Raw genomic sequence first — 14,660 nt, 5'->3', positions numbered from 1 at the left:
ACAATGTCAAGATAAAGGTAGAATAAGATAGAGATCAAGAGCACAGATTTCTGACTTACATCTGCCTTCTTCCCCTAACTAGCAGTGTCACCTGAATCAAGTTACTCAACCTCTCTCTGTTTTTTCACTTGTAAAATGGGAATAACAAAAATATCTAGTACCTAGTATCTTGCTCAAAGTAACTATAAAAAATGAATTAAGTAATAAAATGCATTTAACACAGTACTGGGCACAGAATAAGAAGCTCTAAGGTTTGTTGTTGTTAGTGATCAGTCTTCAAATAGTAAAAAGCCTGAAGAGATATGTGAGGAGGGGGCGGTGACTCACTGATATAGTGGGACCTAGTTATTGATGCAAATGAATTACATCTCAGCATGGGTTCAAAGTCTCCAAGACACAGAAATGGTTGGAAGAAAATTTGCTGGTTATATTGTCTAATTCTGGTTAATAAAAAATTGCCATTCTCATTAGGAGTACTTGCTTCCTTATGACACCTTTGATCAGCCTCCTAATAATATATGTATAGAAGACAGCACAGGATATTAGGAAGTACACTAACTGGTAATGAGAAATAAGAATTCTAGTCCTAGCTTTGATATTAACTAGGAGTGTGATCTGGGAAAAGCCATATGAAGAGGAGGAGAAAAAAACAGCATATTATCTGTTATTTCCAAACTTCCAAGTTTACTTTAGAAATATAAACTTACTTTCTCATAAAATACTTGACTTAACTTGCCCTTCAAAAAGTAATTAAATAACTAAGTTAGAAATTTAGTTTAGAAGTCTTTCAATCTGTGCTTAAAAACCTCTGGTATTTGGAGCCAAATGGCAACCTGATCATTTCTAATTTAGAGTTCTCCATCTCCTTGCATCACTAGTGATGATAGCTGAGCCAGCTTTTATAGACAAAGGGGGTGCAGGGTAGTGGTGAGCAGTATGGGCTCTAGAGCCTTACCACCTAGATTCTGTAACACCTTGTTGGCTGTGGAGTCTGACTACATAAGAAAACTAATGCTAAGAAAGCTCATCTGTGAATCCTACCAACTCATAGGATTAATGAATATAAATTTACAATTATGCTCAAGGCTTGACACAAACCTCAAGGCACTATTGAACAGTAAACCTAAACAATGTTGAGCTATTTAAAAATTATAAATTTTACCTATAAGGAAGCAGAAACCAATTTTGGGGAGACTCATTCTGGAAAAAATATTTCACAAAATTGCTCCATTTTCCAATATGGTAACTGGTTTGCTGAGCTCCAAAACTGTGTGCTTTCTCTTTAAAAAAAAAAAAAAAATTGGCCGGGCACAGTGGTTCACACCTGTAATCCCAGCACTTTGGAAGGCCGAGGTGGGTGGATCACGAAGTCAGGCGTTCAACAGCAGCCTGGCCAATATGGTGAAACCCCGTCTCTACTAAAAATACAAAAATTAGGCGGGCCTGGTAGTGCGCACCTGTAGTCCCAGCTGCTCAGGAAGCTGAGGCAGGACAATCGCCTGAAGCTGGGAGGTGGAGGTTGCAGTGAGCCGACACTGTGCCACTACACTCCAGCCTGGGCGACAGAGCGAGACTCTGTCTCAAAAAAAAAAAAAAAAAAAAAATTTAATTCAGAGTAATACCTTGAAATTTATATGACTTCCCCCTTAGTTCTGATGTTTTCTAAATTATAAAATACATGTTTATTATAACAAGTGACACAAAACAAGATTAAGAAGTATAATACAGGCAAAGCTAATTCTCTCTTCCCAAATCTATTCCTAATCCCACCCCCTAAAATAATCAAGATTATCAGTACAAATGTTTTTACAAGTTCATTTTTTTCTTTTCAAAATTACTACAGATATGATACTCAAAAGCTTACCTCCAGATATATTGATGGTGGATTATGCTCCCCACCAAATTTGTCCAATAGGGCCTCTATATGTTCCTGTGTCAACTTAATCATTTGTTTGATATTCCACACCTAAAAAATATTTTAAAAGAATTTAAATAAAAATCACTTAGGATATGAATTAGAAATATTTTAACGTAGACAACTACATCACAGTAACTGCCAGTGTTCCTCAAATTTTGAGCTTCGAGATCATTTAATATAGTGGTTTTTCTTTTATTATTAAACATCTTTAAATATTTTTCTACACTAGTAATACAACGTATTCTCAACTATAAAAGATTCAAATAATACATGAATATTCAGAATAAACCACGAAATCTCTCTTCATCTTCCTCACATTCTCAGGCCCCCTTTCATAAAGGTTAAGTTCTGTTTAGGGTTTGGTGAGCAACCTTCCATGTCTTCCCTTTACTCATGGAAAAAACATAAAGACATATGTATATGAAATGTACAAATATTATTAAATACATATATAAAATACTTTTAACACTTGCTTTTTTCACAGAATAATAATGCCTCAGAAGTCTCTCCATGTCAATATGCATATATTTTACTCCCTAATGGTTATATAGCATTCATTTCATAGCATTGCACTGCTTATTTCAACAGTCTCTAAACTTCAGTGGTATCCAGGGGTTAGGTGGGCATAGACAATTTTAAGAGAATTTGCAGATCCTCAAGTTTTATCTGTATGTTCCCTGATTGATCTGCTTAAGAACTGGTTCTCCTTCCCTACTTCTTCTTTTAAAATAATTATTTTCCACTTTATAAAAAAAAAGGCAAAGTTCTTTTCCACCTCAAATACTACTAAGATGCATCATTCTGAGATGTATAAATTCCAAAGTACCTAACAAATAGACAATTAAAACGGGGAAATTCCTTGAGAGAAAAGGGGGAAAAAATAAGAGCAGGACCATATTTTATCAATGAAACAAATCTGTGGCAAGGCTCCAAGCCTTACCCATCTATCCAGCCAGCCAGACTAGAATCCAGAAGTTTAGTGGTTATTAAAAGGCACATATTAGCATATTTGTTTTAAGATAAATAAGTCATCAGGTTTTTTTCTTTCTTGATAAAAAAGAAAAACAGTCCAATTTGTCTGGTTTGATAGTGAGAACTGGCTATCCGGTTATATGGCAGATTCTATTTCTAAGGTGAATGATCTAAATCTGCAGCTTAAAGGCTTGTCCAAAAAATGCATTTAACATAAATATAATGCACAGTAGAAATTATGACCTTTTAAACTATTCAAAGTAATACACAGTAGAAATTATGGCCTTTTGAACTATTCAAAGTTATAATGAAAAAATGTGAGATATCAATTTTTAAATGTACAGGGAAATAAATGAAAAAAAAAAGAGTTCCAAATCTCTTGGTTTATTTAATAATTTCCTTACTAACCGACATTTAGATTATTCGATTTCCTCAACATCAAACAATACTTCAAAAAATAGTTCTGAACTGCTTTTCACAGTAAAGGTGCAAGTTTTATTTTTTGGTATCTAGGTACAGGATTCCAGGATTGAAGGACATACCTATTTTAAAATTTAATATATATGCCAAATGGTCTTCCAAAAGAAGAAATGTATCAAGTCAAGTCCCTATCTGCAGGGTATAAGTCCACTCCTTTCCCCACAATCTCACCAACACCCAGCATAATCACACTTCTAAACTTTTGCCAATCTGAAAGGGAAAAGGCAATCATGTTTTAATTTGTATTTCTTACAAAGTTGAGCACTTTTTATACTTACTGGCCATTTGAGATTTTGAAAAATTTCCTATACTGTACTCCCTTTTATTCTATTGAGTTGTTTTTTCCATATTCATTTATAGATAGTCTTTATTCTGGATATTAATCTTTACTCTTCTACAAATGTTAAGGTCTTTCAATTGTTTTTCATGACTCTTGTCATATAAAGTCTTGCTACTCAAAGTGTGGTCCATAGACCAGAAGCAGCAGCATCTTCTGAAAGATTGTGAGAACAGCAGAAGCTGGCCTGGCACAGTGGCTCACATCTGTAATCCCAACACTTTGGGAGGCTGGGGCAGGCGGATCACTTGAGCCCAGGAGTTCACAACCAGCCTGGGCAACATAGCAAAACCCTAGCTGGGCATGGTGGTACCAGCCTGTAGTCCCAGCTACTCAGAAGGCTGATGTGGGAGGATTACCGGAGCCCAGGAGGTTGAGGCTGCAGGGAGCCGTGACTGCACCACTACACTCCAGCCTGGGCAACAGAGTGAGATTCAGTTTCTACCGCCGCCCCACAACCTGCCAAAAAACAAAAACAAAAACAAAAAAACCAGCAGAAACTCAAGCTCCACCTGAGATCTACAGAACTTTAACAAAATGATTCATATGCATATTAAAGTCTGAGAAGCAAGGACAGAGGTTCCAAATTGTTTTTCCAGTCAGGTATTTCAATATTTTCTTTCATGATGCCTTTGCTAATTTCTCGTATCTCCAAAAAGTGTTAGATGGCTTCTTTTATCAAGCTACACTTACTCCCTAGGTGATCTCATCCAATCTTGTATCTTTATATGCCAACTATGAACTGACGATGCCCAAAATTTAAAATCCAACTCTATCTTTTCCTCTCAACACCAGATTCCTAACTGCCTGCTGAATATATCTACTATTATACCTAATAAAAGCATTTCAAACTTAACATGTTCAAAGACTAACTTCTGATCTCTCCCATCACCCCCACAAAACTTGTTTTTCCTAGTCTCTTTACCTCAAAAATGATAAGCTCCATTCTTTGAGTAAACCCAAAACTTCAGCATCATCCTTGACTCTTTTCTCACATCTGACAATCCATCTCAACCCATCTCCAGATCAAAAGATATGTAGATATTAGTCACCTTCGCTACCACTACCATCCTGGTCTAAGCCACCTTCATTTCTCTCTTAGTTTATTACAACAGTTTCTGAAACGGCCTCTCCTGTTTCATGCCTAGAATGGGACAGTAGCTGTTCTTCAAAAACTATAACTGCAGGCCGTGCATGGTGGCTCATGCCTGCAATCCCAGCACTTTGGGAGGCTGAGACAGGAGGCTCACAACATAGTAGGACCCTGTCTCTACAAAACAAAACAAAACAAAACAAAACAAAAAAAATTAGCCAGACGTGGTGGTGTGTGCCTGTGGTCCCAGAGGCTGAGGTGGGAGGATCGCTTGAGCCTGGGAAGTTGAGGCTGCAATGAGCAGTGATCGCATCACCCCAACCTAGGCAACAGAGTGAACCCCATCTCAAAAACAGAACTATAACTGCAGATCACATGTCATTCTCTTGCTCAAAACCCTCCACTGGCTTCCTCAATAAAAATCACCAAGGCCATGACCTGGCCCTCTGCTATTTGTCTATCTTCATTTCTTACTGTTCTCCCGTCACTCATCCCTCTCCAATCACACTTGGCCTCACTGAACATGTCAAGTATACTCCCAATGCAGGACTTGTGAATTTACTATTCCTTCTGCCTGGAATGCTCTTCCCCTAAGATTTCTATAAGGTTTGCTATCTTATCAAGTTAATTCATCTCTTTATCCCAGTGTCACCTTATCAATGAAGCATTCTCTTACCTTCTCATTTAGAAAGCCTCTATCCCTCCCATTCCTTAGAGGCACAGAGTCAGTTATACCCTTTGTTAATTTTATTTGTTTCACAGCATATGCAACCACCTTACTATATATATTTTATGTGTTTATTTTGTTAGTGGTGTGTGTCTTCCCCACTCCCCAAAAGAATAAAGTCCAGGAGAGTATGGGTTTTTGTCTTATTTTTTCTGATTTATCCCCAGAGCCTAGAACAGTGCCTAGCATACAATAAGCACTCAAACATATATTTGTTTTAAAACAAATGAATACTTTATTTATTTTTAAAACAGGGTCTCTGTCTCCCAGGCTGGAGTGCAGTGGCACAATCTTGGTTCACTGCAGCCTCAGCCTCCCTGGCATCAATCCTTCCACCCCAGACTCCCAAGTAGTTGGGACTACAGGTGCGCAGCACACCTGGCTAATTTTTGTATTTTTAGTAGAGATGGGGTTTTGCCACATTGCCCAGGATGGATCTTTCCTTAGAGCATCCCTCTATGATGTGTTCACTGATCAACTGGACAAAACTGTTTTCTAAGTCATAATTTGATAACACAGAGTTGATTATGTTTTCCATGTCTTTAGCTACTTTAAGATCAGAAACATTTTCTTTTTATGTCCCCTCATGACTTATTTTGGTGTCTTAGTCATAATAGGTACTCAATTAAAGCTGAAGATCTAAGCTGGTTTCAGAAAAGAGTAAGAAAGAAAACAAGTCATCCTAGTTCAGTGATCCTTTCTTAGGTCCAGTAAATTCAGGACGATATTACCCACACTCCCTTTTTTTTTTTTTTCCAATAAAAACTTACATGCAGTTAGCATAAAGAACTATTTCTCCCAAGGGATGGGAGAGAGAAAGTGGGGGAAAATAATCAGAGATGAGAAATGAAGAGAATGAGTTGATTAGAATAAAATTTTCTTGCTGAGATATAAAAAAACGGTAAGATTGGGCCAGCAGTGGTGGCTCACACCTGTAATCCCAGCACTTTGGGAGGTCGAGGTGGGTGGATCACTTGAGGTCAGGAGTTCGAGACCAGCTGGCCAACACGGTGAAACCCCGTCTCTACTAAAAATACAAAAATTAGTCGGGCATGGGGGCGTGCACCTGTAATCCCAGCTACCCAGGAGGCTGAGGCAGGAGAATCACTGGAACCCGGGAGGCGGAGGTTGCATGAGCCGAGATCATGCCACTGCACTCCAGCCTGGGTGACAAGAGCAAGACTCTGTCTCAAAAAAAAAAAAAAAAAAAAAAAAAAAAAAAAAAAAAAAAAAAAAAAAAAGAAAGAAAAAAAAAGAAAAAGAAAATAAGATTGGTTAGGTATAGTGAGGCCAGATCATGAGTGTCTGGAAGTCGAGTTTTTTATCTCCCCAAAGAAGAGTAATTTTATATCCGAAGAATAAACAAAAGTCACAATGACCCTTGTTGGAATTTTAAAGAATGAGCTTGGGAGAGAAAAGTCTTTCAGAATCTCCAGAGGAGTTACAGAAAGAACTTTGATGACTCTTATAAAATAGAGATATATTAAAAAGTAGAATACAATACTGAAAAGCTAACAGTAGGTACACAGTTAAAACATCTTCTTGGAAAAAAAAGGAAAATCTGTTGCCACAATCCAAAAAGGGAGATGAAAAAATTAAATACAAAACTAAAAACTTCAAGAAAGTTACTAAAAGATCTCCTCTCCTGTTTTAATCTCTTCAGTAGGCCACAGCTATTACAGCCAAGCAAGCTTAGTAAATAATTCATCATTTTTAGTGACTTTACAAATGGCAAAACTCCTTCTCCCAAAAAAAAGGCTGAGAATTAAAAAAAAAAAAATCCTAGAAGATGCCCATGTTAAAATATAAATGCAGACAAACTGCTATGGAAGGACATAAAGGGGAGTGAGTTATGGCACAAAAAAATACCTACAGCCATTGGCTCCCCTCATCCCTTAAAGAAAATGTAATTAAAATAACAATTAGTAATAGGTGATTTTTTATATATATATACTTATATACATGAATATCTTCTAAATTAAGAAGCTAGCAAAACCTAGATGTTAAAACTCAACAAAGATAACATAAAAAAAAAAAAAAAAACAGGCCGGGTGCAGTGGCTCATGCCTATAATCCCAGCACTTTGGGAGGCCGAGGCCAGGAGTTCGAGAGCAGCCTGGCCAACAAGACAAAATCCTTTCTCTACTAGAAGTACAAAAATTAGCTGGGTGCGGGTGTGCACCTGTATTCCCAGCTACTTAGAAGGCTGAGGCAGGAGAATCTCTTGAACTTGGGAGGCGGAGGTTGCAGTGAGCTGAGATCACGCCACTATACTCCAGCTTGGGTGACAGAGCAAGACTATCTCTAAACAAACAAACAAACAAAACATAAAATAATCCAAACTGTGAAGAAAGGCATCAAACTCTTAAATTCATATATATGATATATAAACATATACAACAGTATATATAAAAATATATACATTAAAAGCAAGAATAATCATTAATTAGGAATCCAGTAACATAATACTTAATAGGTCAAAGGGGAAAACTATAGGACCAGCCTAAAAGATTCCAAGAAACAAATAATTGTTATGAAAGGTGGGGTTGGGGGAGGAACAGAGTAGGGGAAGGAACAGAGGGAGGGAAGGAAGAGACAGAAGTGGTCCCCAAATTTCAAGAAAATGGTTGAAAGAATCACAGTACTGAAAGCAAGGAGGCCAGAACCATCAACCATTTAGTTGGAAAAATTCAGAACATTCCTGAAAAATAGAAAATGAATATAATCAGTTTGACAAAGAAATCAAAGCTAATAAACTGCAGACCAAAACACAAAAGTAAATTTCTACTAAGATAACTCTGGGAGAACAGCAAGCTTAAAGACAACACATAAAAGAAGGAAGCATGAAGAAACTATAAAGACCTGAGTTTTGAATCATACAGTCATCAAATTAAAACCTCAGGTAATGTAAAACAGATTACTGCTGAAGAGAGAATGAAAGAACTAAGGTGACTCAGAAAATTAGCCAAAAGGCAGAGATAAATGGGTGGAAAGTATGAAAGACATGAAGCACAGAATGAGTTAATCTGGGAGGTAAACAGGGAATAGGGGAGATATTTGAACAGAAGCTGGCCATAAATTTTCCAAAACAGGTGAAAATAAAAAAATTCAGTTCTTAAAGTCAACCGGAAAGAAAAGACAAGTTAGATTGGTGGCATACTTCTCAACATCAGTAAAAGAAGCAAGAAGACAATGAACTGATGTTAAGATGCAAGAAGAAAATAACTAACAACCTAGAAAAAGGAAACTGAATCAAGAAGTAGTATCAAAGAAAGAATGGCATGAGAGGGCTAAATAGTAGCTCCCCCACCAAGATAACTAAACATATACCGAGACCCAGAAAAACTTGTAAATGTTAAAAAGGAACTTTGCAGACGTGATTAAGTATTGTGAAACAGGGAGACTATTCTGGAAATCTGGGTAAGCCCTAAATGTAATCTACAAGCATACTTATAAGAGGGAAATAAAGGGGAATTTTATTATAGTTGATTAGGTGATATAAAAACTCAGCAGAGAAAGATATGAAGATGCTACACTGTTGACCTTGAAGATGGAGGAGGTGGCCATGAGCCAAGAAATATAAGGAGTGCAGGTCTAGAAGCCGGAAAAGGCAAGAAATCAGATTTTTCCTTATTCCCTCTAGAGAGAGCAAAGTCTTGCTGATACCTTGATTTTTGCCCAGTAAAACAAACTCATTCCGGATTTCTGACCTCCAGAAATGTAAGAGAGTACATTTGTGGTGGTGTAAGTGACCAAGTTTGTTGTTATTTATTATTGTAGCCATAGAAAATGAACATAGATGGAGAATCTAGTGACTAATACACATGAAAGCAAACCTAAATAAGCATTTAGGTTTTATTAATAAGTTTATTAATAAGCATATTAGGTCTTAACAAAATAAGCATATTAGATTTACATAAAAGTAACAAAACAATGACTACATGAATGGGGGAAAGGGCCCACATTACAGCATTTCAAAACCTATCTATTATTATTCAAGAAGAGAGATCTAGGAACATCTTGTGCCAGATACCAGGTTGAATGGACTCCTACTGACCAAATTTGGAGATTTTCAGCAAAAAAATAAAAATAAAAAATAAGTACTGTAATTGACCATAACAGATGGTATGCAAAAACAAACAAATAAACAAAAAAACTTCATAATTCCATAACAATTAAAAGGGTAGGAGAGCATTTGCTCACACTGTAGATGACTATTACACCCTTAGAAAACTGAATTTTAAATGAAAAAAATTATGCATGTATCCTGCCTTTTTAGGAAAAATTAGTTATTCCCACTTGATATAGGGAAATGCTTCTTTACAAAAGAATGCCAGCTAATATAAAATAATTGGTTCAGAAAAGGATCAAAGGATGCTAAAATCATTAGGAGTAAAGCTGATTGAGAACAGGATACTTACATAGTGCCAAAGTATTTTCCCACATATCAAAGATGAAGGGGAAAACATACCTTCAAGTGGCTTAGAACCATTAATAGTGGAACAAACCAACATATGCCTCTTGATGTGATGCAACATGAGACATCACCCATGAAGTATACATGCAAAACATTTAAACTGAATCTAATCAAGCCTTTAAACTTAACTTCTAGTTTAGAAGAAATACAGGGAATAGAGAAATATGCTAAAACTACTACAATGAAATAATCAAATATAGATTGTGGGACATTCTATAAGACATTTTTCTTCTCTTTGAAAGTCAAAGCGTTGGCAATCGGACTAATCCAAAATGTGGCACATTCTAAGACAACTGTCCTGGACTCTTTAATAAATCATTTCATGGGAGAACAAAACAGTAGGTGGCCAGTTTAAAAGATAACTACTACTAAAAGACAACAAATAACTCAGTGCATGCACAAGTGGATCTTAGTTTAAGGATGGAAGATAGCTGTAAGAGACATTCTTGGGACAACCACGGAAATCTGAACACATATCAGATGTAAGATGATGGAGTTGTTAATCCATCATCAGTTGTTAATCATTTGGTCAAATGATTTCCTTTTTCTTAGGAGATATACATACAGTAAAATGTTAACAATCATTGAATCTTGGTAGTATAGGTAGTGTTTATATAAGTTTTTATATAAATATATATAGAGACAGGCCTAAGAATTAGAAATGTAGAGACAAAAAACTTATTTGTAGGAAACATGCTGTCTACAGAAAAATCCAAGAGAATCTACAAACCATGAGGGCTAATACCTATTAACTATAAAAGCTAAGGGAAGAGTTTAGCAAGGTTTGTTGGATATAAAATCAAGGACATAAAATTACACGGTGTTCTAACACATTAGCCAGAGTCAATAAAAAGAAAGACGTTTCTCATGATAGCAACACTATAAAGAATCTAGAAGAAAAGTCTAACAAAAGATTCCCAAGACTTTTGCGACAGGAACAACAAAATAATGTGCAGGTGCACAAAAGACTACTAAGAAGAGAAACAGATTCAGTTGACTCTAGAGGTTTCCACCCCTGTTTTGGTAGCTTATCAAAAAGCTGGCTCAGCAGGTCTGAGTTTGTTTAATGCAAGAAAAGGCTGATCAGCCACAGAGTACCGACGGCTTCCCTGTCCTCATAAGGCCATTTCATCAACCTCAAAGCTCCAATTATTACATAGGAGCCCTTTCCACAGCACATTGTTCTAGTTGTGTCTGGTCAACGCACATATCTATATGGGGACAACAGACCTTAGGGAATTGTGTGTGCCTTAATACTTTATTTTTCTCCACTAAACCTTATTTCACATTACACCAAATGACATGCATGTGTGCATGCAGATGTGTTCCCCTTCACTTGACCAAGACCTACACAAATATCCTTTATGGGAAGTTTCAATATTATAATGATGTCAACTTTCCACAAATAAATTCAGTGTAGTGAAATAAACAAAATTCCAAAAATAATTTTTCTTCCATGGAACTTGAAAAACTGATTCTAATATTTTTTTTTTTTTTTTTTTTTTTAAAGATGGAGTCTCGCTTTGTCACCAGGCTGGAGTGCAGTGACACGATCTTGGTTCAATGCAACCTCCGCCTCCTGGGTTCAAGTGATTCTCCTGCCTCAGCCTCCCAAGAAGCTGGGACTACAGGTGCACGCCACCATGCCCAGCTAATTTTCTGTATTTTTAATACAGACGGGATTTCACCATGTTGGCCAGGATGGTCTCAATCTCTTGACCTCGTGATCCACCCACTTCAGCCTCCCAAAGTGCTGGGATAACAGGCGTGAGCCACCGTGCACAGCCTGATTCTAAAATTTTTATGGAAGCACTGTATAGTAGTAGCCTTTGACTATTTTGAATAATAAGGAGGGTAAGACTGGTGTTACCAGGAAAACAAGACTTACAGAGAAATGATACTAGCATACAGACAGAACGACCAAAGGGACAGAAGAGAGGGCTCAGAAACAGAGGCACAGGTATTTATTTACACAGCATATGGTTCACGTTGGCATTATAATTTAGTAGGGAACAGAATGGACTATATAATAAATAATGCCAGGGTAAGTGGCCATCCTTTTGGAAAAGGTCAACTAATCCAAAAGAAGATGGGCAAAATACTTATGAATAGGTAGTTCACTATAGGGAATTCAGAATATCTAATAAACACATAAAATAAATGACCTCATTAGTAATCAAAGAAATACAATGAAAGACCAGGCCTGGTACAATGGCTCATCCTTGTAATCCCAGCACTTCGGGAGGGCAAAGTGGGAGAATTGCTTGAGGCCAGGAGCTCAAGACCAGCCTGTGCAACATAGCAAGACCGCATCTCTAGAAAAAATTTTTAAAAATTAGTTGGATGTGGTACCGCATGCCTGTACTCCCAGCTACCAGGAGGCTGAGAGGCTGAGGTGGGAGGATTGCCTGAGCCCAGAAGTTTGAGGCTACAATAAGACTGGAATGCATTATTGCACTCCAACTTGGGCGACAGAGCAAGACCTTGTCTCAAAAAAATACATACATACATATGAAAAATCAGTGAGATTGCAAAAAAATTGGGCCTAATAATACAAAGAGTGGTAATCATGTACATGCAGCAACAAACACTACCATATTCTACATGGGGTATAACATAAATATTTGAGAGTAAATTGGCAGTATCTAGAGTAAAGCTAAGGATAAGCATATCCTATCATGTAGCTACTTACATTCACGTATGTACAAGCTATTTTCACTGCAGCAATGTTTGTAATAGCAAAAAACTAGAACCAACTCAAATGTTCCCTAAGAGAGAAAAAATGGCAAACTGGTATGTCTGTATAACAAAATACCACATATTAAGTCAAAACAAAAAGCTAGCGCTATATTTATCACATGAATACATCGCAAAAACATAGTATTGATGAAAAAGCAAGTTTCAGGATACATACAACTTTAAAATGTCAACAATCTACAGAAAAATATTTTCTTTTTAAAAAAGGAAACAGGCTTTATTCCAGCAGTTTGCAAACTGTGGAGACGTACCTTGGTACAAAATAAAGGCAGCTTCTGAGAGAACAAAGAAAAGGGGTTGTCATTTACAGAGAAAGTTCACAGTCAGGTTTCCACTCTGGTCCACTATAGAAATGAGGGGTGCAAACTTGTTCAGTTCTGATTGGCTGAGGCAGGTCACAGTGTATCTGTTAGGTCCAAAAGGCCAAATGGTATTTTCTGGTAGCTGGTGTTTCAGGTGGCATAAATAGGAACAGACAGCTATGAAAGTCCTAAAGTTACTGGGTGTGTAGATATTCCAGGAATGCAGAGTACACATGTGATCTCTACATGTCTGCAAATGATCGCATGGCTCTATTTTGAATTTGGACTGTTAGCCACTCAGGATCTGTATTAAAGGGTTGGTTCTTTCAGGGTTCACAAAAACATGCAATCAATGTTCTAGATTGTTTGTGGATATATACCCACAGCAAAAGTATTTGAAATGTGCATGGGCACGATAAACAGTAAATTCAGGATAATGGTTACTTCTGAAAAGGCAGAAAGGGCAGGGAAAAGTATCGAAGTAAGCCTGTAAGGTGCTATAGCTGTGTCTATAATTTTTTTGGTTTCTAAAAATCTGAAGCATATATAAGACAATTCAACAAAACTGAGTTAATAGGTACACAGTTATCATTCCCTACACTTTCCTATATACTTGAAGTAGAAAGGAAAAGTGGGAAGGAAAGAGGGAAAGAGGGAAGATACTGAAGGAGGAGGATACTAAGTAAGTTAGCTAGCTCCTTCCAGAAATAAACATACTAAAGCTGTCCTTACTTTTGTAACTGGGGTGGCCTTAAGTCTGCCTCTTAAAATCCCTGCACCCTGGAGGAAAGCCAGTCAGTGAATACACAACACTTGTAGTCATTTCCCATTTAGAAAAGAATCCTAGACCTATATAACTGTAACGTTCTTCTAACAATTTAGTCCTTATTCAAAAATAAGAATCACGAGACACTATGAATATCCAATGGGAGGAAAGAAAAAGATCACAATGAACAAACAGAATAAACAGGCAAGGAGAAAACTGAAATATTATTATTAAGAAAACATTTGAGAAGGGGTAAATAACAGAAGTAGTATTGATAAAGATCATAGTAGTGATATGTAATACAAAGAAATATACCAGAAGGTAGAGAGGTTAAAAAAGAGAGAACAAGAGAGAGAGAAAGAAATGGGTGATACAAGTAAAAAGTTGAAGAGATATAAAGAATACACTTGGGAAGTTCAAAACACATTTAATAAGAGTTCTAAATGAAGAAAATAGAAGAAATAAAGACGATGCTAAAAATATTTGGAGTTAAAACACCAACGGTCTGAGTAAAAGGGCTCAGTGAGGCTAAGGCAGATGAGTTAAAAGACTAATATCTACATAAATCCTAGTTTACATAATTAAATTCCAGAATTTCAAAACTCTACATAAATCCTAGTTTACATAATTAAATTCCAGAATTTCAAAACTCTAAAAGCTTCGTATAACTAGAATTAATTTGGCAGCAGAGTTTTCATCAGCAACATTAAAAGACAATGAAGACGGAAAGTAGATTACTCGTTGACTTCAAGTTGGGGGGTGGGTGAATTGGTGGGAACAGAGAATGACTGCTAATAAATCCAGGGGTTTCGTTTTTGAGTGATAATATTC

The 14,660-nt window shown here is 36.8% G+C and overlaps 1 protein-coding gene across 1 annotated transcript in view; it reads right to left on the bottom strand.

Moving 5' to 3' along the window:
- BRAF (B-Raf proto-oncogene, serine/threonine kinase) overlaps window positions 1-1,978 on the bottom strand; it is a 126,477-nt gene extending 124,499 nt beyond the window's left edge. The window contains exon 1 of the mRNA XM_011995450.1: window positions 1,865-1,978. Within this exon, the coding sequence (XP_011850840.1) occupies window positions 1,865-1,948 (84 nt within the window). The 5' untranslated portion in view covers window positions 1,949-1,978. The remainder of the gene's footprint in view (window positions 1-1,864) is intronic.
- Between the last annotated feature and the right edge of the window lie 12,682 nt (window positions 1,979-14,660).

Source organism: Mandrillus leucophaeus, unplaced genomic scaffold (genome assembly GCF_000951045.1).
Source record: "Mandrillus leucophaeus isolate KB7577 unplaced genomic scaffold, Mleu.le_1.0 Scaffold49, whole genome shotgun sequence".
In the NCBI taxonomy this organism is placed as follows: Eukaryota; Metazoa; Chordata; class Mammalia; order Primates; family Cercopithecidae; genus Mandrillus; species Mandrillus leucophaeus.
The sequence above is the reverse complement of the archived record's forward strand: the minus strand, read 5'-3'. Positions and strand labels throughout refer to the sequence as shown.